We start from the raw sequence: 24178 nt of genomic DNA, 5'->3' as shown, positions 1-24178 counted from the left end.
TTGAAAAATGAAATCAGACCAACTCCTTTCACACCAATGTCACTGAACTGCTGTTACCAAAAAAAAAAAATAAAAAAAAAATTCACCTGTCCCTTTTTTCTTTTTTTTTTTTTTTTTAAATGAGAGCAACTGTTGCAGAAATCCCAGAACAGCTATGTAGAAAAGGTCTGCCTCCTTGTTATGGGTGTGTAATTTGAAATTACTAGATGAAGGCAGAAGTAGAGGAAAGAAGTAGAAAAACATGCCCTTTTTTTAATTAAGTATTTGAATAATTTTTTTTCATGGAAGAGTGACTGCATATGCACAGCAAATATTTGAGATCAATAATGCAGTAGAGGAAAAAAGTATGAGAAGGAAGCAATGCATCAGATATACATCTCCACATTTGGTGGTTTTCTCTTATAAACAGCTGTAATGCCATGTTTCAGAATAGTCTACAAATAACAGTTTTTTGTAATTATCAAACTTCTGTCATGTTGACCTTTTTTTTTTTTTAAAAAAAAAAAAACCTTTACTTAACGTATACTAAATAGCCATCCTGATTGCTTTTTGGGGATACTTAAAAACATGCTGTTGATACTGTGCAACAAAAATGCATTTATGTGAAAATCAGTAGCAACTCCAGGAAAAACACTCTATAAAAGAGAATATCAGAAGGTGAAAAGATTACTCAGAAATCTAAGATGCTTTTAAACAAGATTAAGATAAGGACCATTAGGGTTCATGTCGCCGACCTGTCTGCATTAAGATATATCTTGCCTGGTGCCTGCATCTTAGATGATTCATTCAATATGTGTCATATCAAAGTCAAGGTATCCAGCAAGGAGAAAAATGCTAATGCTTATAAATTTTAGTGATAATCCATCATGATGAATTAACTGACCTTTCTTTAGTAGCTCTTTTACAAAATAAGCTTTGGACAATAATGTTAATGTTTTTTTTTCCTGTCTTTTTTTTTTTTTCTTAAGGCATTGTTGGTTAATTTGTATCTGCTAATTGTTGAGTCATAATTTGGAAGTAAATTTTTTAAAATAGAATAAGATAGTTGCTCAAAAGGCTTTGAATGACTTAGCTCTTAAGTTTTACTGATGAAAAGGCAAGAATTCTTTGCTTGAGAATTAAAGATTTGCTTACTTCTTCCTCCCATACCTTTCAGAGGTAGTGTCTGAGCACTTTTCTCTCTATTTTTTTTTTCCCCAACTGACTTCTTTCTAGTAAAGTTACCCAGTATGTCCTATACAAGGCTCTTGTACATCCTGTATTGGGGACGGTTTTTAGTTTTATGCCTGTTTACTTGCCCTTCGTTGGCGTTGAAGAAAAGGAAAAACAGAACAGGCAAAGAGAAGGAGGAAACGAGAATTACAGGACTAATTGAAAGCACTGCTCCATTATTGAGCTAGCACTTTGGTAGCTAAGGGTATAATTAAAAGTAAACAAAACCACTAAAAAATCATTTTAAGTCACTTTATCGCAGATGCTGTTGGACTTGAGGCTGAACTGTAAGGATAAATATTTGCAGTACAATCAGCTGACAGGCAACATGGATTGTTCTGCAAATTCATATTTCCTGAAATTTCAGGTGTGTTTTATAGGCACTGTATTATATTCCTGTGCTGATGGCTAAGAAGATTCAGGAGAAAAACATTCTGTAGTTGTTCATTGAACAAGGCTACAGAAATCTCAAATTTTAAGGACTAAGCACTGTTCTGGTAACTCAACCATTTAACCAAAATTTAATAAATCTCTTAATGTAAGACTTTATGATCTCTAATGAGGCTTGGAACTTGTTAGTTTCCTGAATTTTGATATTTGCTTTATAAATTGCTCATAGACAATTTTTGTGGGGTCAAGCAAATCAAGTGATCTTAAGAAGAAAATCATATTTTATCGGTATTCTTGCTTTGTGCCCCAGCAGAACATCACCTTGGGCTATATTTGATCAAAAAGTGATTGTTCTTTTCATTTATTCTGTAGAGGATATGAAGTTCATTCAGTAATTTGGGCTTGGCATTGATGCAGTTCTACTTTTTTGGTTTAACTGCAATAAACATGAGTGGTCAAGAACAGTAATGCTATGCAAATGCATTTTCTGTTCTGATTAACATAAATCTGGATTTTTTTTCTCTTATCTCAATTGATTGCATTTGGTGCTCTAGAGCCCCAAATGCAATCCGTTTCAGTTTGAAGAAGACCACTTCCATATGCACTGCTGGTCGTGGTAGGTTACCAGGAGCTGGTTTGGAATGTCTGAGGTCAAAATCCGGACATCCCAAGCCCTGAAAGTCATGTGTAATCTAAAAGGTGGGTGATTTTTATTTCTTCGAGTCTGGAGCATAAACCAGTTCCCAATTTTTATCCTGCTATTTCTAGTTTCAAGGCAATAGGTATAATCTGAGTGCAGTTCTGCCATGCTTAGTTTTCACTTTTCCAGGGCAAGCGAATGAATTTTGTGTAGAGTGACTCCGGAACCCCACTGCTGGTTTTGGGCAGACTGAGACTCCTTGGTTTCAGTCGAGGTTGTTACTTGGAATAAACAGAAGGGACCTCTTTTTAACCTCTTACTATTGCACTTTTCTGCCATTGCACCACAGTGGGCCTGCACTGGACATGAGCACAAGTCCTTGAATATACGGTCTTGTGGCCTGGACATAAATGTGCCACCCCTGTATGACAGGCTGAGGGAGGGATACAGTTTCAGTATTAATTCTGAATGTCTGGCTCTTCTTAGGCTAAGACAAATCCTCCCCTCACCCCCTTTTTTATTTTTTATTTTTTTAACTAGAAGTTGTTTGAGATTGGTATTAAAAAAAAAACAAAACAACAAACACTTAAGTTTATGTCAGAGTGGCAGAAAATGAATTGATCATAACACAAAAAAAGAACAGAATACTTCCATTTCTAAAACTTACCTGAAATGCAGTTTTGTAAATAAATTATAAGAAACCCATTTTTCCCTACCATCAATAAAAAAAAATGCTGCCTTCTGACAACTTTTACTTATTTAATAAATTACTTCAATAAATTTACAAAAGATGGTAGTCTGTTTAGCCAGGCCTATTAAAAGCATTAAGATTTGAGCACTGGCTGTTAAAATGAGTAAATGGCAATATCACAAAGTTAAACAAATGCCAAAAAACATTTTCCAGAGTACTGGGATTGTAACAATACCATTAATGAGGGCAAAGAGGTTTTAATGCAATTTGCACATTCTAAAGTTTCAAAAAGAGGTTTTGAGTTAGTGCATTATTAATGTTCTGAACATCTGGAACTGTGTAAGAGCCACAGACATTGAGCAAGTGCAGGGTTTCCCCACTAGGTCTGATGCTGACTGATTTCCTCCCTAGCGAAAAGGTTGTTTTAAGAAGTTTGAGACAGTAAAATGACAATATCCAGATAAGAGATAAACATTCCACAGCGTCTTTTTGCTTGTAATGTGGATGGGGGAAAAATTGGAAGCCATTAGGTTTGTGCAGTTAAAAGGTGAGTTTGAAATTAAAGAGGAAAATTAGTGTTTGCACCACAGATGGTTGCTCTGTGGTGTGGCTGCACTGTTTGCAGAAGACTGATGCGAGGAATTACCTGGTGCCACTGGTGGGCTCCAGGAGATTGCCCACGTTTTTCTGTTAGTTGTGTTTAGGCGTAGGATGCGGAGAGAAATGCTTGATCAACAGTAATATTCGCCTTGATGTTCTTGTTGACAGCTGTAGAAGTTTGTTGAGGAAGAGATTTACTCCTGTAAATATTTGCAGGATGTAGGAATGTTTGCACCCAGTGTGTTTTATGGCAGAGTTTTGTTCTTTGAAGTTACATAAGCATTAACTTTCTGCATCATTTTAACACTATGGAATGTAATTTAAAATATTATGGTAAACAACGTGTGTCTGTAGCTTCAGGTGTCGTAACTATAGCCAATATCCAGCATCACATTCACTGGGATGAAAAGAGAGAGGCCTTAAACAGGCTGGCATATCAGAGGTGAGTTACGAAATAATTGTAAATTAATAATGATACTCACTTTCTGTGCAGCATTTGCTTGCTACTCTCAAGGGAAAGACATTCTCTTACTTCAGAAGCCTGGTTTGTTTGAGCCAAACAGCTGCACTGGTGCTATTACAGTATGTAAGAAACCCTAAAACCAAGAAAAGACTTTAGGGAATAGAGTTCTGTCATCCTTGCTATCTCAAATTGTATGCAAGTACCTAAAAACAGAATTAGAGCAAAATGATGGGAGAGTAATTAAACAATGTGGGAGAAGCTCGTACTCTGTGCCTCTGTCCTGGCACTTAGGGCTCTATGCGATGTCCCCCTGGAGTGTTTTTCTAGTGACTGCAGGCTGCTGAGGTAGGTCTCATGACACTGAAGTGACCCTTTTTTTTTTTTTTTTTTTTTTAAAGAAAACAAAACCAAAAACTTTTATTTGGGGGAAAAAAAAAAGGCTTTTTGCCTTACTCTGATGAAAATCTTAGGAGAGTGATTCCTGTGTGATGTGGCATAGCTCAGGGTAAATAAGTGGTCTAAAATAGCTGATTTTTAATGACTCAAAAACTATGCATTTCAACATTTGTACCTAATAAACGTAGATGGAATTTTGTTTTACTTGTTGACCACTGTTTTTTTCGTTGCTTGTTTTTCACTCTCACCCTGCACTCATAGGTTTCTTTCTGATCTTTATCTCAGCTTCCTCATGTTTTTATGGTTTTTGTTGGTCCCATTAATCATATACAATATCTTTACTTTCAGTTTTATTCTACATTTTTTCCATCCTTTAAAGGTTTAAATGTCTGTAATATAAACTAAGTATTGGGGCCCTTGCATTCATCCAAAAGGCCAATTTTCAGGCTTGGTGTGCATTATCTGAGGTGTCTTCTGAGAACTACAATGGCTCCTGTAAATCTTACTGCGATTTCTGAAGTCTACAGTTTCATATTTTCCCAATGACTTGGGCATAGCGAAGAGAGGTATGTAAAAATTGCTGTGAGTGATGGAGGAGTTCAACCCTTCCATCACAACTCTCTTTTCACTGAAGGCTTCTGGTAGTATTGCCTCAAATAGGAAAGAACAGTAGCAGAGGGAATAGTGAAGTTTATAGAAAAGAATTACAATGATTATTCTATAAACAGGTACGTAATCTTTACCCTCCAGTTCTGTTGCAAGCCTCCTCTTTTCATGTCATCAGTTTAATTGAGTTCCTTTGCCAAGCTAAATTTGAAGACGGAGCTGACAGTTCACACCCTGGCAAGATCATTTCTTGTATAATCTGGGAGGCTGCAGCAGAAATATTTCCCTAGGTTACAGAGCCAGAGTGGTGCTGAATTCCACTCCAGAGGAGTAACTGAAGTGCTGTAAAATAACTCCTGAACTTTAAAGCTGGTGCTTGTTTTATTATAACGTTTTCACTTAGAATTTTTTAACCTAAATTGTGGATTTATTTGCCTATTTATTTATTTTTATTCATTGCTTGGTTACTGGTGGCTTTTGGCAATGCACACGTGATACAAAGCAGGCCAAGAAAATTTTTGGGCTGGGTCACAGATCATTTTATATCTTTCAGGCTGATGACTGACAACCGGAGCAGTTACACAAGATTTGTTTTCTTTCTTAAACAGTATGACAAGATCCTAGATATGCACTGGTTACAGGAGTAATTTTCTGATTTCTAGGGATTTAGAGGTAATCCAAGCGTGAAGGAGGCTTGGAGAAGTTAGAGGAGACGATCCAGCAGCTTGCGTTCTGCCCTCCCTCTGATTGTTCTGGTGCTGCTCTGAGTTCAGTGGGAGCTGATTCAGATCTCCAGAACAAAGGAGAGGGTTTGTTGCCCCCACCCTCCCCTTCTCACCCTGCTTAGTTTTCTGCTGGCCTTGTGCACTGAGTTGGCCCATCAGGAGGTTAGGCAAGTGTCAGAGAGAGCTCGAGAGAAGAGATTATGTTGTATACTCGTGAAAGGGAGCATGATCATCCCTTTACTGCTAGAGCTCAGCCTCGGAGATGGAACATCGTTGTTGTGTTTTTTAACGTGCCTTTTTCAATGGTGGACTTTAATGTGAGCATCTATAAAGATGCTCATTCGGAAGCTCTGATGTTTGTATGAAGCATGGTTTGTTATTGGGTTGTTACGGAAGTTGGGTAGGGGGTGTTCTTTTCACAGGAAGGTGTGTAGGGGTGTGTGTACATCTGTATGCTATGTGTATGCCAATATTTTGCTCTATATTTTAATTTGCGTGGTGGTAGAGAAAAGAGGGTCTCTTGAGCCACGCTATTATTTAAGATCAGGATGTGAATATCGTTCCTTGATGTGTTCCCTAAGAAAAAAATGCACTTTCACAATATTTTGCCATCCACTTCTCAGACTACAGAGAACAGCCGGTAGCTGTTGGTGCATGGTGCTGCACCCAGCGTTTTACACGTGGCCCCTCCACGACTTCCCTGCAGCAGCCTCCGACCGCTGTCGTGGCCGTGCTGTAGCACTCAGGTGCTGTTGGTTCAGGAGAGGTTTCCCACCTTATTTTCATGAATTCCTCTCTGTGAAGAATGAACAAATATACTTTCTGTGCCTTACTGGGCTGGTATGGTGACTAGCAAGGGACTCGCAATTATTAAGAGCCCTGTGGCACTTGCTTTTTGCATAGAGCAGCTGTACCTTGTGGTAGCACCCCCACAGGGTATAAAGGAGAATCTGTAGCGACACTCTGGCAGGTTATGGGGTATTACGTGTATAAAAGATTATATTCTGGACTGGTAGATGAGTGCTTTCCTTGTGAATTTCACACCCTGAGAGCAGTGCACTTTAATATTTGATTGCGCTGTTAGTTTAAATACCCGGAGCATGCAGCATCAGGAAAATAAACTAAAAATCTATTACTGCTTCTCACTTCTGAGTTCTGACTTGTCAAAGTGCTGCAAGCTGAGTTGTTGTATCGAGCTAACACGTGCTCTAATTTCCGTTGTAATTAACACTTTCTGCTTCCACGTTTTTCCTACCAATTAAGTAGAAACTGCCTTGGAAAGGGGTTTTCACGGTCAAGCAGTGGCTGCGCTCAGTTTGTGAATGACCAAGTCCAAATACTAAATCGCAAGTACACTCAGCATCGCTTTTCCTTGGGAACTTGCGATGAAAGGAAGAGAAATCAGGTTGGAAAAAAATATTTAATAAGGAACAATGTACATAAACAATGTTATTTTTGAGAAGGTGCATCTTGCGCAGGTTCCTTTGACATTAACGTTCAGTACCAGTGCAGCCTGCCAAGTCGTGGTCCCCTTTGCAGCTCTGAGAGGTTCACTGCCTGGTGAGGAAGAGGTGCAACATTGTGTGAAAAAGGCTATGGATGACATAAAATAAATTTGTGAACCTATATTTAGGTAAGATACTCTCTATCAGCAATGTAACAGCATATACAAGAATTGGAATATGAAGTATATTGAAAGCGATACGTGGACTGTTTTAACTGCAGAAAAGTTCTACTTTGTTGGGAAACGTGAAATCTTGTCTGAGGAAATCATGACAGCTGCCAGTTGGGAAAGAAAGAAAGTTTCTCTGTGATAAAATATGATTTGTGAGACGGTGTATTCCAAAGAGTATTCATTGCATTTTAATTTCACAGTCCATTAATGTGTTTTTAAATGTTGTCAAACATAATTTCCACAAAACATAAAACTCCTGTTTTATGGCTTATGAATGAGAGTCAGTTTCTGAGACTTACTCCTTATTGCCATTGATGCAAAAAGTTTTCTCTCTGGATTTTACCATTTGCTTCATTCTTTGCCTTGATCTGAGATCGTGGCCCTACTTCCAAAGAAAAGGTTTCAGATGTCTCCAAGAATCGATGATACTGTTCCCTGTTAGGATTTGGCTTTACATAATTACCAATCACAAGCTGAGTGTCGTGCATACAGTACATGGTTGTTGCTGAGAAATTCTCTTGGTTCTTTTGCATGCACTGATTTGCTGTATAATGAGGGAAAAAATGACTAAGGGGAAAGTCAAGAGAATATTTATTAATATGCTTCAGATTTGAATAGGATCATAAAAATTATTTAGTGACTACAGGTGTAAAATGCCTCTGTAAATTTAAAACTATTTTTTTTCCTGTTCATGTCAGTAGCTTAAAAGCTAAAACCTGTTCCTCTCCCCCTGCTGGAGTCAGTTCCCTGTGACAGGCACCTGACTGCCTCGGGTTCCTGTAGGAGCACTCGCAGACGTGGCCAGCCTCTCGCCTAGGACTACGTGTCTCTTCGAACCAGTGGTCCCACGTGGCCCTGGGCTTTGCTGCTGATGTGCCACTAAGCCAGCCTCGTCTTTCCTTTCTCTTTGGTCTGGAAAAAAAGAGGTCAGAGATGACTGAGCTTGGTCTTTTACTGGAGAGGAAGAGGACAGCAATATAGGATGCTGAGCTCATTAATGAGCAGTTGATACATGTGTTCCATCCTTTATTCAGAACAAGGATATAAGCAATTCTTTATTTAGAAATAGATTTTTCTGGAGAGCCTTTTTTGCATGAAGGATTGTTCTTTCATTGGAAAGCGTAGCGATAGCCTAAGGTTAATGTACAAGTAGCTCTTGTAACACACAAAGTGTTGTCTTGGCTAATTTTAAAACAAAAAATCAAAACAAAAACAAAACAGAAAAAACAAAAAAGCACTGTTTTGAATCAGGATTTAGAAACAGCTGTGACAGAGCTCAAAGCCTTCACAGGCTATCCAGGTCGTTTTGTAGTAAAACAAGTCGTGTGGTTTGTTTTCTTATTTTTTGTTTGTTTTTTGAAAAAGATTTAATATAAAAAAAGCTTCTTTAACTGTAGAAGCAACGTATTAACCGTGTTATTCTAGAGTCTTTGGTGTGCAAAACATTTCATTTTTCATTACTGTTGTCGCCGTTCACATATTCCATTATTTAGGGAGGTTATTGAAAAATTGATGGTATGTTGGTACCAGAGAGACATCCTGTAGGCTGCAGTGTTGATTTATGGCACACGGAACACAGTTCAGTGCTTCAGTTTCCTGCTGGGGAGCGGCACTTTGTCACTGTCCCTGAAGAAAAATCATACCAGTGAAATCCCCTGTGTTTCCCCCAAGTTGAGTGATGCATACTTTTCCTTCAAAAATGATTATGAATTATTCACCTTTTATTGTGCTGGAGTGTGCACATGGTGATCAGAATCTTGTTCATAATACAGAGTTTTTCACCATGTTCAGGGTTTAGCTTAATTATGTAGCTGAGTTGCGCAGCAGCTTTTATCTGTTTCCCCCTGCCTCACGGTGTGCCTGCCAAGCCCGAGTGGGCTAGTGAAGGTTTTACCCCACGTTTCCTGGCATATATAGATAGCTCAACACATGAGTCTTGGTCCTATCTTTTTTCCCTTTAATATATTACAAGGAAAATGTTATATTTTCCTTTAATAAATTATAATATATTATAATCCTACATAAGGTTGTGCTTGAGGAAGTATGGCACTTCTAAACTTAAAAAGATGCATTTTCCACACAAATTCTTGGAAATCATAGGCACCTACAAGGTTTTATTTTCCAACTGGTTCTCTGTTGTGGAGATACGATATGAGATGCCTCAGTGAAAAATCTCTTAAAAGAGATGATGCGGTAGTGATACAGTTTTCCTACTGAGGACAACTTTCTCTCAGGAGGCGCATAGAGGAAAGACTCCGTAAAGACTCCAACTTGAGCGATTTTAATTTTGAAATCATGGCTGTCTGTGCAGGCTTGTATTCTTAAAATCACTTTCCTTCTAACTACTTTGGTTTAAATCGATGCACTTGATTTGCGTTTTGGTGTAACAGATGGAAAGGGTTAGCAGTCAAATACACATCAGAAAATCTTCCTCATCAGCTGAAAAGGAGAGGTTCTGAAAAAAGTGAGGAATGTCCATTTTCCCCTGTAAGTGGTACTTAGATGTGTATGCATTCTGGTCTCATTTCTTTGCAGTGCTTACTTCTATTTCAGGACTTTCTAAGCTATTTCCACATTGAAACTCTTCTCTGTATTGCCTTGTCTTTGTGTTCCTTAAAGCAAAGAAATTGAAGTCTCTGAATATATTACATTCCCTGTTTTCTTTAATTCTTGGTTTTACAGTTCACGATGTTGTCTCTGTCCTGGCAGTTTAAAAATGCTGATTTTTTCCCCCCATATTTTCTATTCTGCAGTTATGGAGCCTCAATGACACTTTGAGAAAGGAAATCGTTTACAGACGACTGATCAATTTCTGTCTAAAGTCTGGTTAAAAGGATACTTCTCTGTGTAGCTGTTTGTAGCCCCACAATGATAATAAGTAGCCAGGGAAATGTGCAGTAGAAAGGGCACATGGCCTCTCCTGGAGAGGAATAACATCTTTTTGTGGCCTGTGTCCATTACAATTCTGCATTAAGTAAGTTTACTTTTGGTATATAAATAAAAGGTTACCTGTGCATGTGTATTTATATGTGCATCTGGTGTTTTTCTCCAGTTACCCATGAACAGTGGGAAATTAACATTCTATTCCAAAAGTGGATTTTATTTCATAAGTAAAATATTTTGGGCACAGATATTTTACCATTCTCTTTCAATTTGAAGTTATATATATATATATATATATTTTTTTTTTGGTGAACAGATAAATTAGCATTTTGTATCAACTTAAATCATTCAAAAGAATTAATTTTAAATACCTCCTTGTATTGTGTCAGGTACCTCCCGTAAACATGAAGAGGTTTCTGTGAATCAGTCTATTGCTTAACCTTTCATGAAAATCTAATTGAGTGCAAACAACTGCTTAAATAATTCAATGGGCTATGTTATTCTTGGCTGGCGTAGTCCCAGCCTGGTGCAATGCAAATGACTGGGTGTCATGCAAAGTTGATTTTTTTTGTTGGTGATGAATGTGATTAGGATTAAAATCAGAGTTGAAAAAGCACACGAGGTGTTTAAGAAGAACAAAATGGAGAAGAGAGAAGATTTAAATTAGCTCTGACAATTTCGTAAATCACTTCTAACTAAAAGGTGCATGCTTTTAGAGTCCTTTTGAAAACATAATATTTTTGGTGGTGTTCATGAACATTATTGGGTTTGGTTGTGGTCTCTGAGACATTCTTATTAAAGGACATAATGCTTATTACAGTACACTTTTTTATTAGTTCAAGAATGCTATTTCTTGATTTATTTGAAAGATTTGAATAATGGTCATCAGAATTTATCAGTTATGTGACCCAAATATTTTCCTTCCTGTTCCTCGAAGGAAAATCAGCTTTTTCCTTTTACCCAAATCCTTCCAGGCAATTAGCTGGTTCTTTGCCCCTTATAATCTTCTATTCCCATTTCATTGCTGTTTGCTTTCTTCCTTCTGCCGTTTCCTTTGTGTTCACTTTTAACCTCAAATGACTTTTTTTTTCTTTTAAATATAGAAATAGAGTTAAACTGCTGATCCCATGCCACCGCAATGACCTTGTCAACTGTTGCTTTCCCCAAATTGAAGGCTTCCTCCAGTGTTAGAGGTCAGCTGCGTGGAGGATTCCAGGACACTTAGTACGAGGCACAACAACTCTCTAGTTCAGAGAGCCTTTGAGTAAATTCTACTAATTCTGTACTTTCCAGGACGTCTCTAGTTCTTGAAGTATTTTTGATAGGAGCCTGTAATACTACCGTGGAAGTGATTAAAAAAAAAGTGGGTGCAGTCTGGCAAAATACATTCTCCAGGGCTACTTTGAAATGACATGAATTGAAGGCCACTAGTGTTTAAGCAACATGCTAAATGCATTTATTTAATGGCTGAATATATTTCGGGATTATCACTAATATAGAAGTGGCTTAATTCTTTCAAATAGAAGTAGAACATTCAAGCAGGTAATTAACCAGCACGCTGAGCAGACTAGAGCTTTGCGACCAGGGGGAGAGTGGGTTGAAGAAAAAGTTGCAGCTGTAGGCAACCGGCTGAGTCAGCAAGCTGCTGCGTCCTGAAGGCTTATTAAAGGTAATGCAATACCTGCGGAATTAGATACATTATAAAAACATCTGTGCCTTGAGATCATCAGAGGATTACTTCTGTGGAAAATATGATGTTCTTTATCCTAATAGCTTAAATTCACAGAAGGATCTGTCAGTCTATAGATTTATTTATTTTTTTTAATATATATATATGTATATATATTCCTTCCCCCCACTGGAAGGAAGAGAGAAAGCAGCTGATGCAGATGCAGTGTGAATTGTCTGGTGATATATAAAGCAACCTGTACCGTTTACTTGCAGAAAGCCCAAATGGTGGGAAATGTAGTAAAACAAGAAAGCTGTGTTTCTCTTTGACATCCTTTCTGAATGTAAGTTTTCCATATGTGTAGGGTAAACAAGGCCTTTTATTTATTTGGTTTTGACACCTGTTATTTTTCTGTCAAGGCACAAGTGCTTTATTGAAGGAAAAGTATTTCGTATGCACTCAGTGTATAAATTTGGTGTCTACACTGCCTCCTCCGCTCCACTGCCTCCTCCTGTTGCTTAGATAAATTAAAAAGCACTGAAGGACTGAGCTATTCAATGTCTTGAAGCAGAACAAAGATTGAGATAAGTAGAAGATGGTGAGAGGAAAAGATACAGAACTTACTGTCTTCTGTTACCAAGGAGCTATAAATTACATCTGGCATAGTACTTATTTAAAAAGTTTGTCATACTGCTGGTGAGGTCTGCCGAAATAGTATGTTTTTAAAAACACTTTAATAATATTAAGAAGTTTTAGCGTTAGATTTTTGGAGTACTGTATCTGCTGTTCAGCTTGTTTTGGTTCATGAATGAAATGACAATATTCATCAGTTGCAGATATGCATCTCCTATGGTCTATTTAGTGATGTATTTTTTCTTTTATAACGTGTTATTGAAATGCTGGTAAGACATTGTGTTATATAGTATAGGAAATGTATAAGAACTTACTGATGTATGTTTAAATATAAAATATGAAGGGATACCTGTTTCATTTTCATTAGTTTATTGGATTATTACTCAGATGAAAGTGGAAGAAACACTAATTTTAAAGTTAGAACAACATCCATGGGAAAAAGTTGTATTGTTTTATTTAAATGAATAGGTTTTAGTTTAGTTGCCTTTGGATAAAATTTCCTTATTCTGATTTTTATGGTTGATTTTGTGTACATGTGGATTTTACGGCGTTTTTCACGGTGTAAGACTGGCAAGTCTGGAAGAGCACAATTCAGTTGGACGGGTTCTCTTGTCTCTCTGAATCTAACTATCATTGCCAAATTGTGCATCCTGTATGCATAGAGCGGTGCAGCTGGGTATGGGTCCATACATCTGCAGTTTCTTAAAATGTTTTTGGTACTGTAAGTTTAAAAGTGAATAAATCTGTGAGACTTTCTAGAAAAAGAAACCATTTGGTGGTCCTGAGAAAAACTGTAATTTCCATAGTCTGTGTAGTAGGTAAGTAACATGATGTATTTCAGTTTTCCTAGATGTGAAACGATGTTCTTCTCCATCTGCCAGGGCTTGGGGGAATCCCTTTTATTCTGGGTTTGAAATCCCTAATCTTCCCGACTGTAGTGTAGTGGCTTAGCGGAGGTATCTTTTGGAAGCACCTTCTTGTAGTTGGTTGTAGGTTTTCAACAGGGAATGGCCCAGGTCAGTCTTTTCTTTTTGTTTTTTCTCCAGAAACCTCAGGTGTTACAAAACGTAGCTGGAAATGCTCTTAAGATGTATATGTCTATATTTTATTAAAACAAATATATTTTTGAAATGAAAGGGAAAGTGTTTGTAGTGTGAGATTTTCGGTGCTTCTAAAACTGCCACCTTTTCCTCACACTGTTCCAGCTAAATGTAGAATTTTGGTGGCTGTGTATAGAACGTGCCTTAACGGACTGAGACTGAAAAGACGATGCAAGAGGACGTCATTATAGCAGCGGTGCACCTCTGTGTGTCCCTTACACACGTTGGTGGGTTGAAGGATAACCCTGCTTTCTGCAAGGGACTGCCCTGTTAGTCCCAAGCACATCAAAGCCCCTTCAGTTCTAGCAGAGCGGAGCTGAGTGCGCTAAGTCCTGTTGCTCAGCCTCAGGGTTGGACAGGGCTGTCTGCTTCCTGCTTCTGAAGTTTTCTGCTGACTGTGTGTGGAACTTCTGTTTGACCCTTCAGACACATTTCCAGTCCACTGGAGACACACTTTGATTTGAAGCAGTGCTTATTCAAAAAGAAAATTCTAGTAGCAAACACACGAGGAGTTCTGCATGGGAAAAGGCTTTTAGATCAATGTTAGTCCCTCGAGAATCTCTGACTTTTTGCACTAACAGTGGTGCCAATACTGTGATTTTATTAAGAAAAAACTAACGGCTGTTTCGTTGCTCTCCTCAGCTACCCTTTATATCCAAGTAATGATGAAAATGTTAAGTATCCTTAACAGTTGAAAAGTGAATTTCTTATCGTTAAAAAGTATTACATACAAACAAGATGAAAAAACACTGAAGTTTAGAGAAGGTTTTGATTTTTTTTTTTTTTTTTGGTGTGTAATGGCAGGCTTCTAAGAGGGTTATGAGAAATTTGTGTAACTTTTGTGCACCTTGAAATACCTTTTGTTCAGTTGTCATTATACAAACCTCTGGGTAACAAGATAGCACGCATTTTTAAAGATGCATGAGAATATGCAATACAATTGTAACTGGTGGTTATTATTAAAGAGTTAATAGTTGTTAAACTAGCTAATAAAGCCAGAGTTATTTTATTTTCTCAGGGGCTACTTGGGTCACGAGTGGCTTCATTATCCTTTTATTCCCCCTGTACTGTTCTTGAACATCTTATCATATTTTGAACTGTTCCATAGCTTCCCCAGGCACTTCTTGATGGAGGGATTATTCCCGTAATCCCTTTCTCCTCTACTAGCAAGGAGCAATCCATTCATTATGTCAACCAACGCTAAAATATTTAAGGAATAATTTATGTAAAGAAAGTTTAATAACAAGTGCTCGTAGCAGGACAGAGCTAGGGAACTGTAAATCAAAATAAGTAGCTCATCGTGTCGTTGTGTTTTCCATGAGACCCTCCCTCATCGCAGGTATTTGCTGCTTCAAAAATCCCCGTCAGTGGTAAGGAATGCTGCAGAAAAAGTGTATTCCCAGATTATGCTGCAGCAGTGTGATGGCTGCAAGTTAACTTCTCAACTTCTTTAAGATGCTGGAAATTACAATGAACTTGCCTTAGGGTAAAATACATTAAACAAATCTTCAGTCTTGCTCCGTGACATGGGAAACCTCTAATGCAGGTTTTGGCACTGTATAAAACAAAGCAGCAAATGAAAAGGAGCAAAGCTTTTCCTTCATGGACACAGGATGAGAGGATTTAGTTTAGGAGTACAACGTAATGGCAAGAGATGTTAAAACTTTTCCTCTGTTCCCAAACTCCAAGAGTTCTTCAAAAGATGCCTAAAAAAGAGGGGAGGATGCTGACAAAAATGAACAGTAAATCTAAATACTGAGCTCGCAGGTTCTGTGGATCATAGCTTACAGGTGTCCTTAAGTAGAAGAAAGGAAAAAAAGGCAAAAAGCTATTGAAGTAAACATCCTTCAGTGCATGGGAAGATGACAGATTCTACCTAACAAGATTTTCTGCTTTCTTGGAGGAAGACCATTTGTTAATAAACCATTTGAGCATCCATTTTTAGGGGATTTAATAAAATATACGCAGACTGCCTTCCACTGCAGAAGCTATTATTCCCTTGGGTAGAAGAAGTGACTGACTGTGGGCATTAATGGTTGCTTCTTGTGATTCCTGGCATTGTATCTTGCTCCCATTTGCACTTTTCCAACCTGAAGCGAAATAATTTTTTATGAGAATCTTGCATTTGATTCATAGCTCCTATGAGGCATGTATGTGTTTTATATTTTATTTATTTGTATTCGGTCATGTCCATAATTCTGGTGGGTTTTGTGTCTGTTGCATGCGTATTGTGTGTGTTTGCACATATTTTTGTGTATACAAGGAAGTTTCCATCTCCAGGAAGCTCCATTAAGTAGGAGAAGTAGTAGCTTGCGTATGAATTAAATGAATTGTTCCATTCTTGCCAAGAGTTTTCATGAATAATTTGCATGTTTTCATCCAAAAAAAGTAGATTTTTTTTATTGTGGTGGTTGCCCTCAATTAAACGAGAAACCTGAACCTCTTCTGGTCTGATAGATACTTGCCTGGAGGGGCTGGGCAGCCCACACAAGAGAAAAGGATGTTTCCTTAAAATCTGGAGGAAGGTTTCTTAGTACCATCTTTCCAGAGATGAATGGAAGTTATCCTGCTTTAAACTGTGAGAGAAATACAATGGAATTGGGGATTAAGTAACTTTGTAAGCAATCTTGCCCTTCCTGAGATGATCCAACAGGCTTTGGTTCACTTCATTACGAAACCATTTTTCTGATAAGAATGCTTCATGAGTTGTGGTTGTAGAATTTCAATTCATTTATACCCAAATGTGTCCTGTCTTTCCCATCTCAGCAGCCTCCTTTTTGCTGTGCGTGGTAAACAGAAGCAGAAGTGAATCTAGCACAGCTTGTCAGGTGGATGCCCGGACAAGCATTAGGTTCATAGAAGGAAGAATGAAGTCTGAAAAGTTGACGATATTACAGTCAGGGGCAGCTCTAACAGGTCTTAAATGGAGGTACTTAGAGGAATAATTTGATTCTCTTCTTTACCAGAATTATCTCCATGTCATGGCCAAGAACGGAAATCTCAGTGGCAGGCTGTGGATGGCCAGATGCACAGTAATTGCTTGGCCATAATATTATGGCCCTTTATATAAAAAGAGATTACGGACAGGATTCTGCCAGGAAATGACAGAGCTGGTAGAGAAGGGGACAAACACTAGGACAGATACTTTTGGAAGAAATGATCTCGTCCCCTGTAACACGTGTATGTGTAGGAGGCTGTTCCTGCTGGTCACCATTTGATCTTTCTTCAGTTGCTGGAGAGCGGTACCTTGCCAGCAGTAAGCAATCATAATTGTCCAAGTAAAAATGTGAACACAGCTAATCAAAGTTCAAAAAGCAGCATGGTATTTGTACCTTCTGACTTGCATGTTCTTCAAGAGGGACCAATCCAAATACTTAGAGAATAAATTCAGGTCTTTGGTGTTAAGAATATGAAATATGGAACTGTCTTCTTATTAACAGAGTAATTTTGCAACAGCCTAACTGTACAAGATCCTTGGATTTTGGCTGGAGTGCATCAAAAAGGCAAGTGGGCTAGGAGCTGAGGGATGCTGCTGCTCCTTAAGCACTGCGATGGGACTAGTGGAGGTTCCAGCTGGAGCAGTTTGTGTAGCCTGGAGCAAAATAGTGAGAAAGTCTTCAATGAGCGGAGTTAAGGGAAGTACAGGGAAATTAAGAGCATAGCCCATGTTACAGAAACTGAGAATTTAAAATCTTCTGTACATATGGATCTTGGTAACTCTACTGCACGGTATTAGTGACACGCTAATGATCACTGAACAGTAAAATGAGTGTAATAAAGTATTTACCTTCTGTCCACTGAACCAGATCACCTCAGTTCATTCTAAAATGTGTTGGTTGCCTTTCATTGGTCTTGAGGGCATTGCTGTGCACCATTGAGCAAATATGTTAGGTAAAGGAATGGCTTCTGCTCCCTATCTTGATAAAATTCTGTCTAGAAACTGATGAGAAAAGGGCACGTGGTGACAGCTAACTGCAAATACCCCCACCCATCTCACTTCTGCTTTCATGGTAATTTTACACTTTGATCATTTAGGTTTTTATAATGCAATACGTATTTTTCATTATATTCATACTGAATGTGGAACAAATTTATTTGCTTATAGGGTTGGAACATGTAATCATCTGGAGTAAAATATGTGTAATTCAAAATCTGGCAGATACAGCAAAGCTGACAAAAGCCCTTCAAGAAGCAGAGGAGGCTGTTGACAAATGCTACATCAATACCTCCTCCCCTAACTTATCTATGCAAGTGTTAAAGTATTGAAATACTGTGCAAATTTAAGATGCAAGTGTTTGTTTCAAATGAATTCAGAATTCAGTATGTAGCGAAACTTGTATTCATATATACAAAAACAAAATAACCATCTGAAAGTGTTTTTTAAAATAAGCAGATTTTTCTGTTTTCAGCTTCTGGACAAATTAAAAGATCGCTGGATGCACACTGGCTTATGGAGAAACCTGGAGCTGGTTAAGACGGTCATTGCGGAGCCTCAAGGAGGAGCAAAGAGTGACTTTGACGAACTGCTGAAAATATACTATGATGCAATCAAATGTAAAGGAGAAAAAGGTACTTTCTTCTCACATGTAATTGTTGATTCTGACTCGTTAGGTTAAAAACAAAAAGTGGGTGATACTTACTGTGCTTAACAGATAGAATAAAGTGTGGATAAACAATTAAAATGAATTTCAGCTCAATAAGTTATTGTGATAAATGAGGAATGTGAAGTGCTATTTGCATTGTTGCATGAGCATAAAGGGCATACAGAATGATGCATAACCCTGATCATGGTTTTCAAAAGGCAGTGAGCTGTGTAAGGACATGTATTTACGTGTCCAGCAGGGTGCAGACTGGTTTCTCAAAGAATCAGCTTCACCATAGCTTTGATTTACCGACTTATATTACAGCTACTGTAAGATTTCTTCTCAAAATACTGAAGTATGGAGAATAAAGAATGATACTATGTCAAAAATAAATGGTATGGGTTTTGGAATGCACAATTGAAGGTTTAATATTTAAAACTTTGTAGTAGATTCATATGGTTCATGCATAATTAAGTACCACTGTATCATATGATGCAAAATTATTTTGTTACTCATATTCATAATGACAGTATTATCAATCAAAATGAGTTAATCTCATTCTTTTAACAAAATCTCCCCAATTTTAAATTTCCCTATCTTTTCCATACAGGTACAGTGTATTGTGCTATATTATGTTTTGTTTTTTAAAAACTGTTGCTGAAACTTTCTTCTAATATTCAGTTTATCAATGGGAATGATGTCTATCCCTCTTTGGCTTGTTCAAGATGGAGCACTCCTTATAGCTGTATGCAGAGGAAAAGTTAGTGAAGGCTTGGATTTCTGTGATGAGAATGCCCGAGCAGTTGTAACCATAGGTATTCCGTTTCCAAATGTGAAAGACCTTCAGGTAGGATATCAATACCTAATTGAAAGAGTTGTACATTATTTTTATGTCGTGTTTAAAATACCAAACGTGCACAAAATATTTATTTGAAGTGTTTACCCTTATGTAATCTTACTCCTGTCAGTCTCATTTGAATTCTTTAAGTTACCTTTTACACAGAAAGAGGAGGAACAGCACAGCATATCTTGCGGACCTAACTAAATAAATATATAATGTGCTAGGTAAAAGTATTGTAAGTTTTTTTGACATAGTTAGTGAAGGCTATTGCATTGTTAGAGTGCTTATTAGCTTCATCTCCTGCTAACCACAGTACTTGTTTCCATCTTGTCTGTTTTTATATGCAAAATCTTATACCATTCATATAGAAATAAAGTTACTTTCTGTCTTTACTTTATGGGGCATTTGGTTGTGAAAATATAGGATAAGCACTGTGGGAAAATACTATTTTAAGTAAGGCATTCAGATTGATTAGAAGACTATTTCAGAAAATACATGGAAAAATAAAGATGATTGCTTCACACTGTTTTCACTTTCACACACTCCGTTATTGATTGCAGTGTGTCACCTTTCTCATTCCTATTCCCTTCTTCAGTGTAACTGTGTGACGCTTCCCATTTAAACTGAGAGTGGAAGTGTAAACTTTTTCAAAGCTAACGCTGCTTATCAGCTTGAGATTTTGAGTCAAGAAATTATGACATAATGTTACCTCCTCCTGGAAACTGAGGGTATTACTTTTTTGATAATTTAAGTGTCTTCTAACTTTAATGGAAAAGTGTTTTTCTAGATTTGCTTTCTACTTACTGAAAAAAACAACAACATACATATATAATTAACTGGTATTTAAGATCACTGAAAATAAGCTTAGTGCATGCCACTTAGTTGCTGGCAATTGTCAGTGATAACAGCCACCATCACTGCTTTATCTTATTGTGTACCTTTTTCGGCTTTTTGAGGCTACTTCATGAAGCTAAGAACCAAATATCACAGAATAGAAATCAGAAACAGACGGATTCTGGTTATTAATAATGCCAAATCAAACAGGAAAATAATAGGTTTGCACTTCAAAGCCCAAACTGCCTCAGCTTTGGTTTTAGAGTTGTGTTCCGGGCTTAAGTGGACAACCAAAGACTTCTTTGTTGTCTATGGCATGTGCGTAGTTAAAGCCTTGGTAGAAAAACCCCACATCCTATGAGGACAAGTAAGGTTATGTTAGTGGTGTCTGCCCAGTGCGATGTTCTTTTACTGTTGGTGTAACTTTCCTGAGGCACTTACTCAGCCATAACATTTTTGTCCCACTAAAACATAACACACTGTGCTTTAGTATAAAAACATTTATGTTCAAAGAATATTTAGCACAGTTTCTAGAGTTAGAAATGCTTTGTTTTTGAAGTGAACACTGAAATGGTATTTTGGAAATACTTGGCCTGCAGTAGGGCTGGAACTCTTAAAGTTTACTCTAAATGGCTTCCAGAAAGTCAATATTCTTGTATTCTAAATAATACAAAATAAAATTGAAAAGAATGTGTCAAGGGTGAATTGTGTTTGTAGAGGATTATGTTCCTTAAGGTTAAAATAATTGCATTCTATTTCCCTTTAGGTACAACCAAATATGTAATATAATAGGGATTTGGGCAATACGTTCCATTACTGATAACAATTCCAAATATTAAGGTTAGGTTCAACTATTATTTTTTTTTAAATTACACTGAAGAAAATCTCTAAATTTTTAAGTAAGGATAGCAACAGTAGCTGCCAAATTGCATGCAGCTAAAGGTTGGTGTGTGTATATTTAGATATGATAATGCACAAAGCACTGCACTGATCAATTCTAGATGAGAGAAGGGCATGCACTGGTCTCTCAGCGTCGGATTTGAGGAGCTGGCTGATTGTGTGGTAGTGCTCCTAGAATACTGCTAGGGGAAATTGTTCTTACTATAAACACATCTTTTGCTCAACAGCTTGGATTCAAAGTGATATCCAGCTAGAAGTGCTTCCCTGTAAATTGACTAATGCCCTGTTTTGTCCAAAGCTTTAAGTTTAGAAGATACCTTTTAAAAAAAAAAAAAAAAAAAAAAAAAGTAGCTTTACTACTTAAGCTCACGTTGTCAGTTGGGTGAAGAAGGGTAGACAAGGAAATCATTCAGTGGAAATAATTTTATAAGGCTATAAGGAAGATAATTGCAGTATTTTATGAAATATATATTTTTCTTTTCACTATTGTATTCAAGGCATATTAATAGTGCTCATCATACTAGGAATACATAGATTCTCTCTTCCAAGTACAACCAACTGCTTTTTTTTTTTTTTTAGGATGACTGATTTTAATTTAAATGTTTCTACTTGTTAACAAGTTTTTCTATTTTTTTTATTCTTTTTCTTTCCTGGGGTTAAAAGAATCAGATTCTTAAATATTAGAAAATATGTTTCTGTGCTGTTTTATCCCTTTTTTTGGTAGGATTTTAGAATATGTTATGTTCCAAAATGAAATGGTTAAAGTTTGTAGGCTAGTTAAGACATTTGTTTTGATGAAATAGTTGGTTAGCTAAATAAGAACATAGCTTAAATACTAAAAATTTTGAAACTTCCAGATTTGAAAATTTGAGCACACTTTGGGTTTTGAGTAGACAGAAGGAAATTCAAAATATAGTGACAAAAGTCAAATTAGACCTATTTAGATATCCAATTGTAAACAGTTACATTTATTGTTTTACATAGCAATAGATGCTCAGTAGCTGTACTGAAGAAACTAATTATTAATAACGACATCCTTTATAAATAGAAAATGCAAGAGGTTAACAATTCCCTTGAAAATCCATGAATGATGCTTCTGGGGTAGGTTTAAATAACTAAAAAATGCTGTTTTTACATGAAAATACACTTGCATGTCTGCTTTTTGGGTTAATGAAAGTTCTCTTAAGGCTCAATGCTATAACCCCTTACTCCTGCATGTAGCTTTTACTTGTGTGAGTAATCCCTTTAATACTACTAGAACTGTGCACAATCATAAGGGTTTATTGAATTGTACCTTAGGAGAGCAGTATTTTATGTTGGCAGCTTGATGTTGGCTCATCTCCACTAATATTACTCATCTGTGATCAACCTGCTTTCTAAATATATTTTATGATTTGTAACTTGATGCTAATACCAGTGAACTGTAATATTAGAGAACATAAATAATGCGACAGAAAAAGATGTGTAATCCCATATACATGTTATCTGATGCTAACATACTATTTATTAACTTGTTATATATTTTGAATTGTAGCATTTTGGATCTGGACATCAGTCTTCACTTGGTCAAGAAACTCACTGTCAAGTATGATGTATAATATATTCATATGCTTGTTCTAAATGTATGCCACAGCTTCTGGTAGAAATGGCAAGCATTTGGTCTTTTCCAGTTGCTCATTTAAGAATTTCAGGCACATAGAATCTTAAGCTTACTTAATTTCACGAAGAGAAGAGTCTAAAATACTTTGTCAGCATTAGGAAGAAGGAAATGATTAGGGTTCGTAAGTGTCCTTGATAATAACAATACTGTTTTAAGGAACAGAGGCCAAACCCTTAATTCTATATTATTGAAAATGGTTTCATATTGCTGGAGAATCAAATTGCTAAAGCAAAATATATGAAAGAAACGTTAAAGTATTGCTTAAAGCTATGGTACTCTCAATGGTAGGGTTTGGCTCTAGTGAAGCAGGAAAATTTATTTCGGAGCCAAAAATGACTTCTTTGGCTGTGACCAGGATTTCCTCTGCCCACCTCTGGGACCTGAAACCAGAGGTAGGAAAATCTGATTTTGGAGCCAAGTGTGACTTGCTTAGTTTGAGTCATAATTTACTGTTCTTACCTTGGGGATGTGAAAATAAAGGAACTTGCTGTGAAATGTTGATAATGGGCGACTCTGAAGTGCAAGCATTAAGCTAACTTTCCCAGAGAGCATTTCTTCGCTTCCACCTTTCCAGATGCTTTTGATCGTAGTACAGCAGAGTGTACTTAATCATATAACAGCTAAGAGAACTTACCAAAATATAGAGGAAAAGGCAGTCGAACACTTCCACATTAATAGATATGCAAGGAAAATAAACTTGATAAGGCTAGGCTTTCTGTGCAGAGATGTTACTCAAGAACAGTAACTGAGTTTGCCATTAATGAGAAGTATTTCCCATAGTTGCTACAGTGTGAATATGAACTAAGACGGCAAATACTTTCTTTATTGTTCCCAGCAACATAATTTGTGAAACGTGGTGGAACACATTATTTCAATTACAGTTTTCTTGGTTATGTGCAGCTTAATGGTACCAAAAATTTGCAGCTGTAAGGCTGAAGTTCCTTTCTCATTTCTTGAGGGATCAAAAAATTTGAGATATTTGTACCATTTCAGAATAATGAAATTTTTCATTAGATTTAAGCTAGTTTCTAGTCCTTGTGGCTATTTTTAAGCCTACATATATTTTCTTCATTTAATGGAGGAAGTGTGCTAGAGAAATGGTTAATGAAATAATTTTCTTGCATACTATTGTGTAGGAAAATAAAATCGTATATGAAAATGATTATTTTGTGTACCTATGAGTGGAGAAACATAATGTGCACTCTATGTATTCCATCATGGCTTTGAATCACTTCAAAAATACTTCTGCTTCATATCCAAAATTCAAAGTGAGGTGAGGTTCTGGTTTGCCTTGCTCTAAGGCTTCACAAGCAATGCAGAAAATGTGGTGGTGTGGCAATTTCTTATGTCAGTGTGAAGCAGTAAGATATCTCAAAAGCCTTTCACTTCCCAGTTTTCCTTTAAATGAGAATGGCTGTAAAAAGTCAAAGCCATCTGCACTCTTCTTAAGCACAGGCTTAACTCATGTGAGTAGCTGCAAAATCCTGTTGAATACAGCATTCCTCTAGCTAGGAGAGGTAACATTTAAGTTCAGTTTAATGTGCAAGATGAGCAGTTGGCATTTCTCTTCTGCCGGTGCAAGGCTGATGTCAATATGTTGGCACAGATCACAGAAATCATCTCTGAATATATCCGGAAGATAAGCCTGTGGATAAATAATACAACGAATCAGAACTT

The 24178-nt window shown here is 37.1% G+C and overlaps 1 protein-coding gene across 5 annotated transcripts in view; it reads left to right on the top strand.

The window, feature by feature from the left end:
* BRIP1 (BRCA1 interacting DNA helicase 1) overlaps window positions 1-24178 on the top strand; it is a 59462-nt gene that overhangs the window by 21560 nt on the left and 13724 nt on the right. For all 5 annotated transcript variants that reach the window (XM_068655871.1, XM_068655868.1, XM_068655870.1 and 2 more), the window contains 2 exons: window positions 18093-18252; window positions 18992-19113. In XM_068655871.1, coding sequence (XP_068511972.1) covers window positions 18093-18252; window positions 18992-19113 — 282 coding nt within the window. The remainder of the gene's footprint in view (window positions 1-18092; window positions 18253-18991; window positions 19114-24178) is intronic.

This window comes from Anas acuta, chromosome 19, assembly GCF_963932015.1.
Source record: "Anas acuta chromosome 19, bAnaAcu1.1, whole genome shotgun sequence".
Lineage (NCBI taxonomy): Eukaryota > Metazoa > Chordata > Aves > Anseriformes > Anatidae > Anas > Anas acuta.
The sequence above is the reverse complement of the archived record's forward strand: the minus strand, read 5'-3'. Positions and strand labels throughout refer to the sequence as shown.